The 19,006-nt window shown below is 32.3% G+C and overlaps 1 protein-coding gene across 41 annotated transcripts in view; it reads right to left on the minus strand.

The window, feature by feature from the left end:
* Positions 1–19,006, minus strand: part of LOC117121821 (ankyrin-3-like) — a 136,233-nt gene that overhangs the window by 105,371 nt on the left and 11,856 nt on the right. Inside the window, exon 1 of one of the 41 annotated variants that reach the window (XM_033267151.1) lies at positions 13,363–13,518. The exons of 39 other annotated variants lie outside the window; for them this stretch is intronic. Coding sequence is in view for 1 of the 2 variants with exons in the window: in XM_033267148.1 (XP_033123039.1) it covers positions 8,933–8,941 (9 nt within the window). In the remaining variant the exon portion in view is untranslated. Of the gene's footprint in view, positions 1–8,932; positions 8,957–13,362; positions 13,519–19,006 lie in introns of those variants that run through there. One more of the 41 variants, XM_033267148.1, reaches the window with a different exon arrangement.

Here is a 19,006-nt window from a genome sequence, read left to right on the forward strand (position 1 = left end):
TGATAGGGAACTATAATCCATCATATTTTGTCTCTGTGAAGAAGAATTTATGACAGCATAATAAAAGTAAAACACCTAAATAATATACCAATTAACAGAATATTAACATGTTTTGCAACAAAGTTATAGTTAGTTAAAGTTATATTTGTATGTACATTTGAATAAATACTGTAAGTTGGTAACATAAAACATTCAAAATGGACATTTGGATTGGACTTCTTCGGTGTAAGCACCAAGTATAGCCTACAAAGTCTAGAAGAAGAATTATTTCCAGTGGGTCCTTCTGGTGGTGATTGGACAGTATACCAGGAGACAATCCCCTACTCCTTTCCAAAGAGTGTACAACATTCTTTAATGTGCAATGGGACCAACGGCATAAACGTCTCATCTGAAAGACGGTGCGCTATTGTAACTTTTATTTCAGACCTCCAGCTGAAATAAGAGAGGCAGCGATGGGAATTGAACCGGGACATAGAGATCTTCATGGTTCAGCGCACACAGTGGCTATCACAGATTAGCTGACTGAGCTAAGCTGTTCTATTTGGTACGATAAAAATGATAATCATCATCACAGAAATCGGATTAATTTAGATTGGTCTGACAACCAATATGTCTTTCAAATAAAATTTTTTTAAAAGTGAAAATAGTGTAATAAATAGTTTAATTTATTTTAAAATAAGCAATTGAAATTTTTGAAGATATTCTATATTAACAGTATACCACAGATTAGTAAAACAGTTGAAATATGAAATGCACTATGCTTATTAATATTATAATTAGTAGTGGTTGAATAAGAACACTAAACTGTCATGTATACTCTTTACTGAGTTGCGGAACTGAGACGAGTGGTGGTGTCAGCGGGAGGGGGGAGCAGGGGGAAATTTCCCCCATTAGACAAGCCTGGACCCCCTGACGTCCGACAAACGACTAGGCCGTCGGATAAAAAATTTTTAAAAATCATAATTTTTCTATCTCAAATAACCTTATTATGATTGCTAATCCCTAATATTGTGGTCTAAAAGTAATTTTAGACCATAATAAAGCCACAAAAACCTTACAGTACCAGGGACATTTTTTTTTTATTACAGACCGTCAAGAATTTTTTTACACCTTGTTTTCGTGAAATAATTTTTTTAAAGATCGTCAGAGGAGGGCGGGGAAAAAATAAAAATAAAATTTTGGTTTTTCATTCAGCAAATAGTTTTGGCAGAAAATAAAATAAATTTTTTTGGTGAGTGTAAACAGTGTAGTAATGGGATGGTTAAATGCCTTAAATTTACACCCGTATGAGTATGAAGAAATATCTTATTTTTGGCGATTTCAAGGTAGCAGCGGGTGTAAGAAAAATAAAGAAAATTTTTTTTTTCTTGAAATTTCCATTTTTTCATGGCGGCGGATGCACTAATTGTCCAAAAATGCAATTTTATTTTGATTCGAAATCACCATTATTAGCAGGCGGCGGTTTCGCTAAACAAGGCAAAAAAAAAATCTTGAACTAAATATTACTTAGGATCCAAAATAATCTACATCAAAAGCAGTTCACTACAAACTCTCTCACAGTCTAATGCTACAGTACAGTATGGAAAGCTGTATTCTCTCAACAACATTCCACAAACACATAATCAAGATTTATTACTTCTAATATGTCTCAAGGGCCCTGGCTCTGGATTCCAACACTTTAAATATACAATATTTTACTGAAATGTAACTAGCGAATGATAATCATTAACGAAAATTTGAGACAGGAATGTATCTGATAATACTGTATTCTGGTACCTTGTTTTATGTTATATTTGTTTTTTAAATGTGTGTGAATATAGGGAAGGAATTATCTTACATTTTCTTTAATATAAAGAAAATAATTATTCATTAATTCATAAATATAATCTTTAATTTTCCATTCATAAAGGCATATAATGTATTTTAAAAGGGTAACCCTTTTAATTAGACTACAGTGAAGTTTTGCTTCCATACAATAGATATACTATTGCTACAGTATTTTCATTTGCTTTCAATGTGTCTACAGTACTTGGTAAAATAAAAGTGAGAAAGTAGTACTATAGCTGTTTCCCATCGACCATCTTAGGTGTTCCATCTCGGAGTGAAAAAAAAAAAAAAAATGTGCCCTCATTCTTTTTTCAAAATATTAGGACGAGAAACTGCTTTTTTTTTAGTAGCTAGTAGCCCCAAAGCAATCGGGAAGGCTTCCCGATTCAACCAACCAATCAGCATCACCGAAAGTTCCCAGCGATAGCATGTAGTGATTGTATGGAACCAAGCTTAATAGGCCTACTCAAAAATTACCATTTAATGTAGTGACCCAAATTAAAACAATTCATTTTGGATTAAAAAATTATTCTGTAATTGTCATTAAATCAGTTAACAGATTATGTAGCTATAAGCTGGCTCTATATGATCTTGTGTAAGCTGTGAGGAAATTAATAAATTTAGCCTAATTTAGAAGACTAGATTAGATAAACTTTTTGATAAGGTAAGATAAACTTTCATTGTGAACAGATACAACCTACTGTACTACCAATGCCATGGACCTATCTTAACTAAAAAAAGGTGGAAAAGTTGCTAATTTAACTCCCGCGGTACTAGAAAAGCACCAAACTCTACACCCCCTGGATTATAAGATGGTACTTACTGTATGATAAATGGGTATCCAAATGAGCCCTTCAGTAGATAGGTTAACTATCATTAACAAGAACACAATAAAAACCAAAGACTCAATTCTCGTAGTTTCATAATTACATAAATTTGTTTATCTGTATCCAAATATTCATTAATTGTCATCAAATATTTTTAATTAATGTACAGTAACAAGCTCGACATCAGTCAGTAGGTACTGTAGCTAATTACTTTTGCGGAATGGTGTTATTAGAACAGCTCGTCATCTCACTGTGAGGCCAATTGCGAGAATTTCAGCTTAATTAAACAAATATTGAATTCACACATTGTCTCTCATTTGACCCTGTTTATGAATTGAACAAATTTTCAAAGGACTGTAAAACTGTAATATCCGTGTGTTTTACAATCATTTTCACAAGTTTGCCCTTTTTCCAAGTCATTGATTATTTGAAATTGTGAAAGCAAAATCCACTGATTGAAATAATTAATTAATTTTCACTGTTAAATTTATTAAAATACATTAAATTGTTAATAAATATAGTAGGAAAATTTCACCTTTTGAAAGTATGAAGGTTTATTAAAATATGATAGTGCAGTATAATTTAATGCCAGTAGCTGATATGAATGAAGATTATTATAAAATATTAATTATAAAATAATCTTTGTTTAGAGAATTTTATGGTTTTCGGATGATTATTTAGTTGTTTTCTTAAACGATATAATGTGAATCCAATGCTATCTTCTGATGATAGTCTGTCCTTTACAGTAAACCTATGTAAGGCTTGGAAGTGAAAGTATAATACATACTCCAAGTATTGAAATACACGCCATCGTGTTGGGATTCAATATTTCGACATTAATTATGTCATCATCAGTATTTCAATACTTGGAGTATGTATTATACTTTCTTATCTGAGATTAATCAGTGGACCTTTCGGTGCTTGGAAGTGGATCGCAGGGTGATTTAGGACCTTCACAAGCTAATTTTTTATTTTACTTTTATTGGACATTGTTCTTACAGCTAAAAAGCTGACACAAAGGGGCCCTCAACAAATTCTACAAAACAAAACACATAACAATTTGGAGAAACAAAAAAAAAAAAAAGAAGAAAACTAAGCCTACGGTATGGGGAGAAATCATTTGGATTGATGCCCTAATATTCAATGTTTTTCAGCATTTTAACCTGCATTATTCATACAGTTATATTCAATTTTAAATTAACAATTTAAGTTGCCATGATTTGCTGTAGGTTTTGATGTGGAGAGAAGGGAGAATTTGAGAGATTTTAGCAATAGTAAAATAGTAAATCTGCTTGGAATGTCAGATCTTCAGCTTAATCACAAATTAAAATTTAACAATTTAATTTATAACGATAATTTACTGTATTCAGCTACAACAAGAACCTCACCTTGTGTGCTTGCAGTGAGACTCTATATGAGAGCCACCTCCTTGAAGTATTGTTAGCAAACAAATAGTAAACCAACAATTTCATTGCAAAGAACTTACACAAACAATATGAGTCAACCTAACTCATTTGCATAAAGGATTTGTATGCATTAAAATTTACTAAGTTGCCTCTAGCAAACATAATGGTGAATGTTCTACAGTACCGTAAATAATATAAGTCATCTCCTTCCTTTATGCTGTTGTTACACATTGATTATAATTTATTGCATTTCATCACATACACAACATACTTCCTTATAATTATCCTTGAAAATTGAGATTCAATTGCATTAATATTTTATGTAATAATAAAATAATGCATGATCAGGAATGTTTTGACTCCATCAGGGAGGGGTCGTTCTTAAGTTCAAGGGATATAAAACAGTTCATAAATAAATCAATCTTTTTTATAATACATTCAGTTTGCATACAATTTTAGCTTATTGCTTATTAAAAAAAAATAGTTAAACTCATACTTATCAGTACATAGTACTGCTTTGTTTTACATGATATCCTTTAAGCTTTATAGTAAATTACCAAACATAAGACCAAGATAAAGTGGGAGTTTTAGAAATTGAACTGAAATTATAAGAAACCATCTGTAAAACGAAAAACAAATTTAAAAAATTGGAAAAATTTATATTTCCAATAAACATGCTAAAAAACATGGATTATAACTATTTATTTTTGATATTCCTTTCTTATTTCTCCTTTAGTTCTTAAAATACTAATTATTCTTTAACAAACTTTATAAAAAAAAATGGCTTTATAAAGATTTTGCAAGAAGAAAAAATATTTTCCCCAGACTAAAAAAAATTTATAACAAAAGGAATGCCATTAAATTACAGGTTAATTTATAGAAACACACTATTGTTTAAAATCCATATTCTCTGTGTATGTCAAGTTATTTATAATTAGCAGTGTTGTCACTCCCCATAAAATTGTAATTTATTACTTTGCTGAAAAATCTAATGATTTACTGTCCTGTTTAGAATTCAATTTAAATATCTGCACGACCTTTTCAAACACGACTTATGGGCATTCACAATTTGGCAACAGCTAAAATTATGGAATGCTAACAGATTCAAAAATACGATGAAAAAACGCAATAAACAACATATGATTTAAATTATAATATCAACAGTGTGTGTATCACCAAGTCAAGTTAAAAGTCTCATTATGGGGGTAAAAAACGGGGGTTGCACGCTGTGCTGCATAGCGGTCATACAACCGTGTTTAGGCTATCTACAATATCTCCGCAATCTATGTCAACATTCAATGACTACAGCTTTAAGCACAAAATTACCCAGTTTTTCTAGGCCCCACTGCACCCAACGGGGCTTAGCTTCTATATCACTCTTGCGAATTTGCCAGTCTCCACTCAAATTTCCACCCCTTAAATGTATCCTACAGTATTATCATCTGTACTTTGATGGCAGCCAACGTACATTAACAACTGCTGTGACTGACAATGCCTGCAATGACAGACCTAGGAAAAAAAGTAACTACTGTAATAAAAAGGGGAAAACATTCAAAGAATTAAGTCTTAGATCGCAGTATAATGATGACATCGTACAACATAGTCCTAGGAAGAAGGATTCTGCATTATCTGCACATCACATCAGTTGTAAATGTATGTATCGAGACAAATTTAACGAGATGAAATAAATTTGATTTGACCGAAACCACACCCTACAGTACAGGGAATGAGAGCTAACGTAACTGCATTCTACTACCTAGGAATCTCTGTAACCTTGTTACATCTTCTTATAGCCGTTGTGCAATCAAAAGCTTTCAATTATCAGCCAGGCCAATAGTCAATTCAATTCTAATTCTCAATTATTTGTTTGATTTCATGCACTAACTGTATATTCCATCCTAAATAACATTCTGACAATAGACCTAGATTATGTGGAGAATACAGAATCTTCATGGTAATTTCTTCATTTTATTTTTATAGGAATCAAACATCAACGTTGGATGCCCGTGTTTACAATAGGCCTACCTAATTTACACTACATGTGATGTATACCATTCTTGGCAAAAAAAAGAACAACATTATCTTAGAGTGAATTATAATTTTGTGTGTGTGTATGCCAGAAATGGTATAGAAATTGGGCATTAATTTAAATCAGAAATATTATTTCAGACTAAAGTGTAATTATCAACCAATCAGTTTATTAATTATTCTTTTACTGGATGCAATAGTCATTAAACAATTGTCAGCAATATAATACCAGTACATATTTTAATTATTCAATAGAAATAGATGGATTTTACTTTCTTGTTTTTACATCAAAATAATTAAATAAATAACAAACAAGTAGGTAAATTATAATATAAATAATTTGATTTTTTTTTTTTTTGGCTGTACTTCCTGGTTTATTATTTGAAAAGTTGAAATGAGGAACAATTTACAGTGACCCTGTTAAAAAAAATCACTGAAATACACATCCTACATGCATCAAAATATAGCCAGAAGGAAAACCAAGTACTGTATATTCTCACATTCTAAAAGTTCAGATTACAACACAATTTCCACTGTTGACAAGTTGCGATTACTCTATTAGGTTACCAGTAACAACATTTTTACTTTATTGACAAAAATGTCAATAAATTCTGGCTGGGACCCTGAGCATCCATGGGAGCTACATATAGTACAGTGCCATCCCTGGCAGTGGTAGTGTATAGGAGATAGGATAGTTACCACGGGAGTCAAATTCCATTTTCTCATGGTGTTTGAATACCAATAAAAAAATTTAAATACGAACTGACTAATTAAAAAATTTATTTAACTACTTGTATTTTATATAATCTTTGGTTGAACTGATGACCATTCACATTGTTTACATTCAGCCTACAACCTTGCATACTGTACATTTGTGAACCAATTGCCCCGGCCAAAAATCTTTAATTCCTAATTTTTATCCATTTTTCCACCCACCAACACAAAAATTGTTAATTTTAGATTTGTTTTTACTAATTAATCGACATAATAAATACATAGACAAGCAAATCGACTACTGTATGGTCTGACCGATCATTTAACAATACAATAATTAACTTTATGCCTTTTGGTTTAATAAACTAGTTCATATGTACTGCATTGTATATGCCACTTTGTCAATGGTCCTATCTTCTGTTTGTTTGCACTGTACTATTTGTTGTTGCTTTTATACACATTGTTCTTGTATTCTGCTTCATCACACTTGAAGAAGCCACTGTGGTGGTGATATCTTGTGGAATCAATAAAAGAGTCTGAATGGGTCTTCCTTTTTTAAATTATATTGATCAATGAAATATCCCAGCTTATAAAGTAATTCTCGATGTATTATGATGAACAAACTAGTTTAATATTATTTTATAATTTTATGTACTCTTGATGTTGAGGGTACCAGTTGATGAGCTATGTACTTACAATGATACAGACAGTGACTACTGGATGTGAATATCAACTCTATGAAAAGAAAGTATATACTGAGTACTTGGAAATTGCAACTTAGGATAAGTCCAGACAATGGACTTGTGCCAAATTCAAACCACCAATGTGTTGCTACAGTAAATGTTAAGAATCTGCCAACTATAGTAATGTACTCAGTAATTATTTTGCCAAATTTGGCACATAAACAGATCCATTCAACTATGAAATAACTCATAGTTGAAGGTACCAGTTGATCAGTTATGTTGGATGGACATCTTTATAATAGCTAATCAATCAATCTATCAATCTATCAATTAAGCAAGCAAGAAATGATTCAATATACAAAGTACATTCCATTAATCATTATTAGGTAGTAATATTTGAGTACTGTTTACAAATTGTTTATCATTTGAATTTTGAATTTAAATATCATCAGAAAATTTGTAACAAAAAAAATACTTTCAAAGTACACATTATTGATGATAATTATTCTAATTATTAATTATTATCTAATCAGATAAGGGCTACAAGGTTAGCTTATTTCAATTAAATACTGGGTCATAGGTATCCATGCTACATTTAAATAATAAAAAAAGAAAAGGATATGAAAAAGTTTGTGTACTTAAATGATACAGACAGTGACTACTAAATGTGAATATTAACTCTATGAAAATAAAGTATATACTTGGCAATTGCAACTTCGGATAAGTCCAGACAATGGACTTGTGCCAAATTCAAACCACCAATGTGTTGCTACAGTAAATGTTAAGAATCTGCCAGTAAGTATTTTGGTAAATTTGGCACATAAACAGATCCATCCAACTATGAAATGACTCATAGTATGAAGTTTATTATACTTTTTATCCAATAAGATCATCCATCCTCCTTCCATTTACCTAGGTTTCCCACTTTATTTATGAGCTCATTCCCAAAATATAAAACAAATTTATTGTAACAGGTTGAGGGAATAAAATGAGTATGGTAGACTGAAACGATAGGAATGTTGTATAAGGTAGAAAGTTTAAAATAAAACTGACATGAAATGAATGGTTACATGCCTAGACTAGGGTATATGAATTTTGTTAGAATTTAGATTGTTATCCCATGGCAATATTTTTAATACATCCCTGATTCAATCAGTTGGTACTTATGATGCCTAATTCTGCCCAGCAAATTTCCCTGTTTTGCCTACCACCAGAACAACCTTGTTTTAACATACTGAAATGGCCTTGTATGCCTACAAGTGTGTCAGTACTGCCCTGTTTACCTACTACTGGTGCAGGCCTGTTCAGTCTATTGTAACTGCCCTGTTCTAATCTAATACTAGTAGTAGTATCCACCATATTATAGTCTTCCAAAATTTTCAAACAAAAATAGTCACATTTACAGGGTGCCCAATTGCAAAATACCCTTTTTATCAATCTACTGTACCTTCAACATGATAGTTAATGCCGCAAGCGTGGACTCGCAGAAGTAAAAATTAATTCAATAAGGAACTAGCGTTTTGCAAGAACATACAGTATACCACAATGCAGTGCAAACAACAGATCAGACAGTGTCAATAAAAAAGCTTGCTAATAATATTGTGACACCTCAGATAATGATCTGGGTACAGGCAGGTTCAAAGTTGCAATTTTGATTGTTGAAATCTACTGTAATTCCTCCATGCTGAAAATCAACCAAGGTCTCTATCTGAAATTCAGGTGATGAAACACTCATAACGAGTTTAATTTAAATTAGATTGGCTATTGATAGATGTCTTGACATCAAGGACTACCAAACAGCAGTGCAAGTGGAAAATAGCAATGTGAACATTTTCTATCATTTAATTAGGACTGCACTTTGTATTGCACTTGATGTGTGTGGATAGTTCATATACTGTAAGGTGTCCGTATGAAATAAGTTTGCATAATAAATACGATACACATGGATTCGTGGTTGTACCGGAAAGCATCTCATCCTTGTTATCATTAAACAATATCACTTTCTCTTTCCAAAATCCAAAGTTATATTGTCACTAGATTACTTACAGATTGCTCCACACACTGCAGAGTAAAATAGATTAGAATGCCCAGTTCCCACCTCCCCATTTACAAAAAAAAAATGATTAGGTTTAAAAACCAACAAAATAAAATTGATGTATGTACAGTACTATACAATAGTATACAACATGGTCCAAACAAAATGTGGCGATCCTGCTAACAATGGCTGCTGGTAAAAATGGCCCTGATGAAATGGCTTACAGTACCTGGCCTGTTTAGAAAATTGATATGTTTACTGGGTATAACAATCATATACCAGGTCATTATGTAGCAGATATACTGTATGTATAGTAAAAGTGGCTTCAAGAAATGAGATAATTTTTACTCTATTGTATACAGTATTATCACCATATATCTGAACATATTACAGTTTCTACACTTCAATGAGAAAGTTTTTGATGGTAAGAATAATCATGTTTGCAAACAACAATTAGGATATTTCAAAATATTATACTGAAATCATGATCTCCTTATTGGATGAAACCCAAAGCAACATTTTATTCTATCTTGAAAACACAAATGGAAATGTATACTTCACTAAGAACATACTTTGCAATTCCTTGAACTCTTGACATTTCAGGTTAATTTATGTCAAACATGTTTCAGAAAAAAAAAAAATGTATTTCCATATTGTTATGTTTCAATCATATGCATCTGTTCTACTCCTGTGAAGATATTAAAAATTCAGACAGTTTAATTTTTTTACAGTTGAATTATTTTTAGAAATCTATTTTTAAAGAGAGATTGGTTTGGCCCAGTGGTTGTGGTTCTGCTTCTCAACCTAAGGTCAGCGGTTCAATCCTTCGCTGTGCATTTACCTGTGTCCTTAGGCAAGGCACTTTACCTGCGATTGTCTCTCTCCACCTAGGAGTACAAGTATTGAAGTTAATTTACGTACCTACCTAGTAGGTTTAAACATAAAATGCGCTGATACAGCTGCAACATTATGGAATTCTCCCCAGGGACCTACCTGAGTATGAATTCCAAATGTGCTTGGTCCAATGACCGGGGGTAATAATGTTAAGAACATAGAGGTCTATACATTATGCGCTCTATAAGTCGACCATTATTATTAGGGAAGGAGCTTTCGATTGCATGATGATGGCAGGATGCAGAACGTAACGACGTCACTAAAAGTCATCTGCACATGCGAGAATGTTAAGTTCTCCATGTCGCATGGACAGTAAGACGCAATTTGGTCAAATCCACATACTGCATGCAAAGAGTAGGACGGTCATGCATGAGTGATTCCGTTCTAGCATCTCGTTGTTGTGCAAATCGAAAGCTCCCTAATATTATGCTGGCAAAACAATTCAACTTAAAAATAAACTCCTTGATCTTACGGAACTACAGTAGTACCGGAATATTGAAATTATCAGTATTTTTATAGCAATATCAATTACAATTTATTATTGTATAATTAAAATTGATTGATACCGGTGATGTACAGCATCTAGCGATATTAACATGGGAAACCTGATGAAGAAGGGTTAAGAGACGGGAGGGCTCAAGGAATGATGGCCAATGGATGTAGAGCCTATGGGAGTAGACTGACATGGGGAGGATAAATAGAGTGCTAATGGGGAGGAAGATGGGATTGGGAAAGGGCCCGATAGGGGTACGATGGAAAAAATGTACTTGGCGTTAACAGGTGGAATGAGGTGATAGTTGAGTGTACATATTTTGCTCATCCTTAAAATGGTGATCTAAGGTATCAGTATGGTAAAGAGGATTTTTTTTTTACTTTACATACTTAGTCTACAATCAATTATTTAAGATAGGGTTAATGTTACAAACTAATAAGGTTTCTATCAATTAATAATAGACACTTGTTTATACCAAGAATGTGATGTTTACACAAGAAACAAATAATTACTCCACTTTGCCCTCACTTGAGTTTATTCAATTAACAAGAGGTAATAAGGGCTATTAAAAATAATTTACTTTGAATTAACAAAATTTTAGTGTGATCCCAATAGAGAAATTTTAAAATTTGTATCCCAGGCGGCCTACTTTTTCAGTAAAATTTTTCCCAGGCTCAGTGTTCTAATTTTTTTCCGATTTCAGGCTCAAAATGTTTTTATTTTATTCTTATTTTTATTTTACATATATTTCAAACATAGAAAATTATTTTTGAACAGCAGATATTAGGCGCCATAAAAAAATTATTAGTTTATTACCCACTCCCTCATCAATTTGGGGGAAAATCTAATTTTTTTTTTTTTTTCAATCAACATGAGCTTTTCAACTTGAAAAGCTCAGGGTTTCTTGCAAATATGTTTACTGGTACAAAAAAAAACATATTTTTTAAATATAAATTTGATTCCATTCTTATGACTTTTTATATGTGTCTCTAACCATTGATTTACTTGTGATCATTGGTAATATTATGGGGCCTAATATTTGCTGTTCAAAATCCTGTCTCTTATACACATCTAGATGTGTATAAGAGACAGTATATATATATTCTATATACTATTCTAACCATTTTTAAATAAAAACCTCATTTGACATTTTACCTCAGCCTCAATTTGTTCTTATTTGTCCTTAATTTTTTAGCAATTTCAGCCTCAATGTTTGTATAAAATGTGTTTTTACCTCAATATCAAGGTGTATACCTCAATAAATTGAAAATTTCAGTTTACAAAAATACTATTTGTGTGCATCACCTGAAGACAGGTGTTGGGAGGATAGCATGATCCAGACTGATGCAAGCTACAAATTATATGTAGCCTGGTGTCACTTATTGATATGTGATTGGCACTTTTGAAGGTCATAACAAGAAATTGTCATGAGCTTTAAGGTGTCAACCTGTTTCATGCATGAGCGAACATTCTAGCCTAACATGGAATCACATCACATCAACTTTTAATGATTCATTCGTAATTAAACATTAGATTGTTATTTGTTATATTATAACAATATTTAACCAATTCCTCTTCTAGGTTTACCAATCCAGCCATCCAATTCCCCAAACATTTGAAAGTAGGACACATGATCTCGAAAGCGGGACATTATGTTCATCAAGCGGGACACATCCATTTAGAGGGTGGGTGTGGGAGACAGCCCAAATAAAGTTTAATAACAATAATTGATAATGTACCTTTTGATCCACCAAATAAATCTAAGCCTAAACAGTACACTTTATTATTTGATCACAAAATTAACAACTAAATACAGTAATCGCAGGTCACAACATTTTTCTTTTACTGATGATAGGCCGATTGTTTTCGTGGCGAAGTGGCAGACCTCATCCTCCCACAGTAGCAGTTTGTAAAAAAATGCACAAATGTTGGATGTCGTATTCTACAATTTTCTTATTTATGCATACCTAAATGGAACCTCAAATTGGGTGACAAAACATGTTGGCGTAATTTTGCGATGAAAAATCTCTACAGCAAGAAACATACAGTTGTTACGAACCGCAGAAATAAACTTGCAGTATTTTTATTGACTAATTTAATGCTACTTGTCTCTCCCTAATAGGCCTACAGAACATGTAGCTATGATAATGCATGTTTTAATTATTTATTGACCATCTTTTGAAGGGTCAATCCATTCAATTAACGTTAATTTACAATAACCACTATTCTGAATGATGAATATTGCAGATCTAATGCTAGCAAAACAGCTTACACTGCTCTGCGGACCGCATAAAAAACCCATGGGAAATTAATTACCAAGAAAGCACATAGTTTATATACAGACTACATAGACTTCATGATCATCTAGTAATGAGCCCTTAAAAAAAATAATCTCATGGACAAATTTTACCTGTAGACAGGTAGCACTTCTACCTGATGAGAAAACTCAACTCACCTTTTAATATTTCAATCCAGATTGTCTTCACAGTATTATAGTTTATCAACAATATTCAAGTATTAAGCAGGTAGTAGTATAGAAATGAATTGAATGTGATCTGTACACACCTCCTCCTACACAATCACTTCCCAACATCACTCTCAACAATGATTCTATTTACCTAAATGCCGGCACAAGGGTCGTATGCTAATTTTGGACGCAAATTAGGTGCACATGAGCAAACTGCCGCAACTATCATATCAATGTACAAGCACAGTGACTGGGAGGTTTCAGGGATCATCTTCACAACAGGTGTGGCTAATAAGGTAATTCAGGGATAGTCTCAATATAATATCAAATAGTGTATACGTTAGAGTCTGAATAAACAAAACCTATCTAATAACAAACTGCGTGAGATAGCAAATTTGTTGACCTTAGAAATATAAATAAATGTTAAGTAATTATAATTAATAGCAATTTACCAACTAAATTAGGATAATTTTTTAATTAAAGTCATGATTTAATTTGATGTTTAAATACTGCTTCATTATTAATGTCATTGGATTACTTAGCACACCGAGTGTGCATACTACTTGGAAATAATGGTCACTTTCTGTCAATATATATATAAAAAAAATACACGCACAACTGCAGAACATAATAATTACGGATCTAATAGCAAAACACCAAAACAACAATGCCTATACTGGTGTGGGTTTAAAATACAACACTAGGTAAATATAGTTTTCGCACTCAACAGAGAGAAAAAAAGAGAATATATTATACAGCATAAAATTTTCCTCTTTAGAAACTTTTTGTCTATATTGTAGCTAAACAGAAAATTAAATTTCATATTAAAATTGCTTACATTTTCTTATTTAGAATGATCTTAAAATATAATTTGTAAGAATATAATTTGTCTACGCTTTGGCTAACACTGACATATTATTTACTCAAAGCCCTCAAATCACATTATCAATGTTATCCTTGGTTTCAATATTCTTATAAAATACATTCTAATGTGAAAACAACAGGATGTTTAATAAAAAATGTATGATTGACAATTTTGAGATTAATTGTAATCCTAGTACAACTTGGTTCACATAAAAAATTTGGTTTGTGATGCTTTCGATCGATAAAAATACTAGAAAATAAAACTAATTAGAAATGCTGAAGCGTCAGTTCAGGTGAGAGCGGCAGGTGAGACATCCCAAGGCAATCGGCAGAATTGATCACCAGGATGCTGTAGATAAGTAAATGCTATGCAAGACACCGTAATGCTAATGTATTATTGCCTTGCCTCTCATTTAAAATTCACCAAGTGTTTTTTTTTAATCATGGAGAAATATAATGAGAAAGAATTAATTGATACTGTACTACAATGTGATAAGCAATGAACAAATATTAGTGGTTCAAAGGATTTGAACCAAGATTTTTGAACCCCGAATCCCAAGATTGGAAGGCAACCACCAAGCTATAACCCCATTCCAAACCATGATATTCTCATTAGAATATGCAAGCAAATTCCCTGCATGCAAAATCAGAAGATAAATGTCAAATAGCTAATTATGAAATAAGCAAGAATATGAATGAATGAATGAATGAATGAATGAATGAATGAATGAATGAATGAATAAATAGCTATGAGTTTGATATTATAGAAATGGCAGCAAATTTAATAAAACATATCACTAGAACTTAAAACATTAATAACATGTTTTAAATTTCCTATGAAGATAAAGATAATAAAAAATTTAATTATTTCAAATTTTAGGGGCAGTCTGTTACATAATATTCATGATTATTGAATAAATAATAAATTCAATAATATTGAAGTTATCTAGTTCAATACTTGTTTAGTGGGTCAAATGACGGTAAGTATTTGTATGGCTCATTGTCTATTTTTCACATTTTGATACATACAGAATATTATGTATAATTCTCTCATTTAATACATTTATATTAAATATTAGTTATTATGTTTTGAAATATTAACCTAATGTATTTTATATGTATTCCGTACAATTAAATTAAAGTGTTTTAAATTGCTTTTCAATTATCAAGAAATTTTTAAGTTTGCTGTATACAGTATTAGCCGTCCACTTTTTCCAGCCCTGGTCAGTGCCGCTATTTAGTATGATCAAGTATTAGAACTTAAATGAATTATCTACATATTATTCCAACTTAATTCGTGAAGGAAACCAATTTTCATTCATGCTCAAAATCCAGATACTTGTACAGAATTATCAGGAATGTTAATGTGTTTAAATAAAATTGTAAAAAATAAATAAATAAAAAACCAAGCAAACACTTAATAAAACATTCAGCATATAGTTACCTGTATAATCCTATGTATCTAATGTCAATATAAATTTACAACGTAAAAATATTTCAATGTTAATGAAGTTTAATTAGAAAGTTATGTCAGCTGAATAAAAAAATACTGTATGAAACGGCCATATAAACAATTTTACTAGTTTCTCGTCCCCTTCAGCATCCATTTTCTCTGCCTCATTTTTAAAATTTTATTTCCTTTATTTTATGAAATCTATGAAAATCGAGCTAACTCACATATAAAGTAAAATTCCTCTCTTGATCGTTCATGGTTAGGGATACATATGGTATGAATCACGTATAGTGCATCTTTTATTAGCTTTCAATATGTCTACTTGGTAAAATTGAGAAAGTAGTTAGCTGTTTCCCATCGACCATCTTGGATTTGACATCTCGGAGTAAGAAAAAAAATGTGCCCTCATTCTCTTTTTTTCAAAATATTAGGATGAGAAACAACTTTTTTTTTTACTTGGCCTAACTTAGCTAAGGAGATACTCAGCTGTAACGGCCGCTGCAAGTGTCACATGGATGTGACATCAGTAATGTACTATTCTATATCAAAATATAATGTGAAATGTTAAAGTTCAACTAAGGTTTATAATACAGAACTTATTGGCTTACACGGTTTCTCAATACCAATATCTATTTTTTTTTTTCTTTTGGATGATCCAAGTGAAATTAAACATGTAACTTACATTTTACGTTTTCTTCACAATCTAGATGAATTTATTCACTAACGTTCACTGTTAACTCTTGTCAAGCATATAGTATAGAAACTGACACACCCAAGCTTACTTTATACATTGCTTATCACTGTACTCTTAAATCAATGGAACAGGAATGACATCCTATAAAGCGTAATCCTGGTCCAGAGTTATAAAATTAAAGCACAGAATGTAAATACTCTTAACCCTTAACAAGTAGCATGGCAGTAAATAACTCGGATATGTTTACTTATTCTGAGGAATTTTATTGCAGATTTTGCCTTTCTGAAACCAGCATAAAGAATGTGTGATGATAAATACAAATAATATTAAATGTGCAATACCCAGGGATAGTGTAATCTTCATGAGTAATTAAATTATTAATTAAACTATCAATTAATTTTAAATTTACCTGCAGCAACAGAAATAATACAATTATGTATACGTTTGGTTCTTGTGGGTAGAGCAGTCGTCTCCTAGGGACTCCAAAAGTATAAAAGGAGGGGTAGATATAAAATAGAGTGGAGGGCAAAGGTTCACAACTGTAGTCTAAGTAATTACTTACAATAATTACTCAGCATTGCAAGGCAATTTTGTTTGTCTATTGGCTGTAGTTTAACAACATAGTTTCACAAAAGATGGTTAAGCATGAGTAGGTATAAGAGCTAGATTTGAATGACTTCCAAGGTGATAAAAGTACACAACACAAGCTGTATCTGCCCACGATCACTACCAAATAATAACAAAGTGGTTTACTAAGTAGTACTACAAGTACAAATACTTCCTGGATAGGCCTTTATACCTAAACAATATCCTGTCTACAGCTGCAATTCATTCAACACTCAATTGACAAACCAACGGTTAATAATTACAATACATAAATAGAAATTTATGGACACTCTAAAAATGGACAGGATAAACATTAAAAGTGAACCAACTCCAACTGTATATCAGTGTACATACAATGCCGTAGCCAGGATTTTCAAACAGTGCCGGACAATATTAGTGTGGACCCACTTTACGCCTAATTTCAAATAATGTGGACCCATTTTCTTAAAAGTTGACCCATTTTCTACAAAAATATGAAAAATCTGGACCCATTTTCTTAAAACCAAAAGTTGACCCATTTTACTCAAAATATGAGAAATCTGGACCCATTTTCAAAAACAGGACTCATTCTGTGCTAAAACAGCATAATTTAGACCCATTTTTGAAAATGTGGACACATTCTTTGTGGACCCAATAGAAAAATTGTGTGGGACTGTCCCTGATGAAATAACATGAATAATGATGAACCTGAAATATCAGGCAGCGGCATGCGGATCCATAATCAACAGAGCCACTGGGCAAAGCCAGAGAACTCCTACTGGAATAATTATTTCTCTTGGTATTGAAGGAAAGTGCAACATTTATCATATTTCCCCCATCAAGTGCTCCCTAGAAAGCCATGAACTGAATTAATTAATAGCTCTCTTTGAGTGTTGACATTCTATATATAATAATAACAACCACCATCAATAACTATGTTAAATTCACTATGTATTTGTGTCTGATACAAAGTAACAGTAATTTTCAAAATGCATATAAAAAAGGCATGCTGACCCTAAATGTTGCTATCTCCTTGTTATCTGTACTGTACTGAAAGTAATAGCTTATCTCAAAATGTGTACTTTACATTTTATCAAAAGTATGGGTGACCCACAACAAGGCTGCTATAATTTTTAAGGTGTTGAAAGATGTTTATGGAAAGGGGAAAGAAAAAATATAAAGGCCTAAAACGTGTATATGATGGCTGTTCCAAAGCAGAACACTGTATCTTCAAAAAAATATAAAAGCAGTTTTTGTGGTTCTTGAGGTTTTCTGGAAAATGTTGTGGTCTTAACCACTAAGCTTACTTGAATATAGGCACGTTCACATAAAGTTATCATGATAAAGTTATCGTCCAACATCATGATCTTAGGGCCTTTTTCTGCTGAGAATAGAATTCCGGTTTCAAGACCAGTATTCTCAAAGATCCGTATTTTCTTGTCAGTGGAAATGGGTCCCATAAAAAAAAACCCGAATTCAAATACCGGTTTTGAAAACCCCAATTGAATCTGGTCTCGATCGCCAAATACCGTATTCAAACCCATATTCACCGAGCAATTTTTAGCTGCAACGCAATAGTGGTCTCAGTTTGACACAAGTTGACCTGACCTAGCAAGCTGTCAAATGGTACTCAGAACATAAAAAACTCTCATCTTGGCGCGAAGTGTGTATTTTAATTTTTTGATTTAGCAAACGTACCAGTAATGTCGGGCGTAATTTGGATCGACGCCATCACAAGACTAGTGATTAATCTGTGGGGGGAGGAAAAGATGAGGGGGAGGCTAGCTGGCTAGCTAGTTCGCCTAACGAACTCGCTGTGGGTAAAAATGACGTCATTGCACAACGCCCTCCTTAGGAGAAACCGGTTTCTGTTCATGTTAAAATTAAACTGCAATGAAGTCTTTGTTTATAACCAATTATGAAAACCGGTTTCACTGAATACCGTACTTTTGTATTTTGTCAGTAGAAACAGGCCCTTAGACATCATGATGTTCGATGTGAACCTGCCCAAGCTAAGATCATGATCTTGGAGATCA

The sequence above is a fragment of the Anneissia japonica genome, unplaced genomic scaffold (assembly GCF_011630105.1).
Source record: "Anneissia japonica isolate Jap-2015-1 unplaced genomic scaffold, ASM1163010v1 scaffold2392_len1475705_cov187, whole genome shotgun sequence".
Classification (NCBI taxonomy): Eukaryota; Metazoa; Echinodermata; class Crinoidea; order Comatulida; family Comatulidae; genus Anneissia; species Anneissia japonica.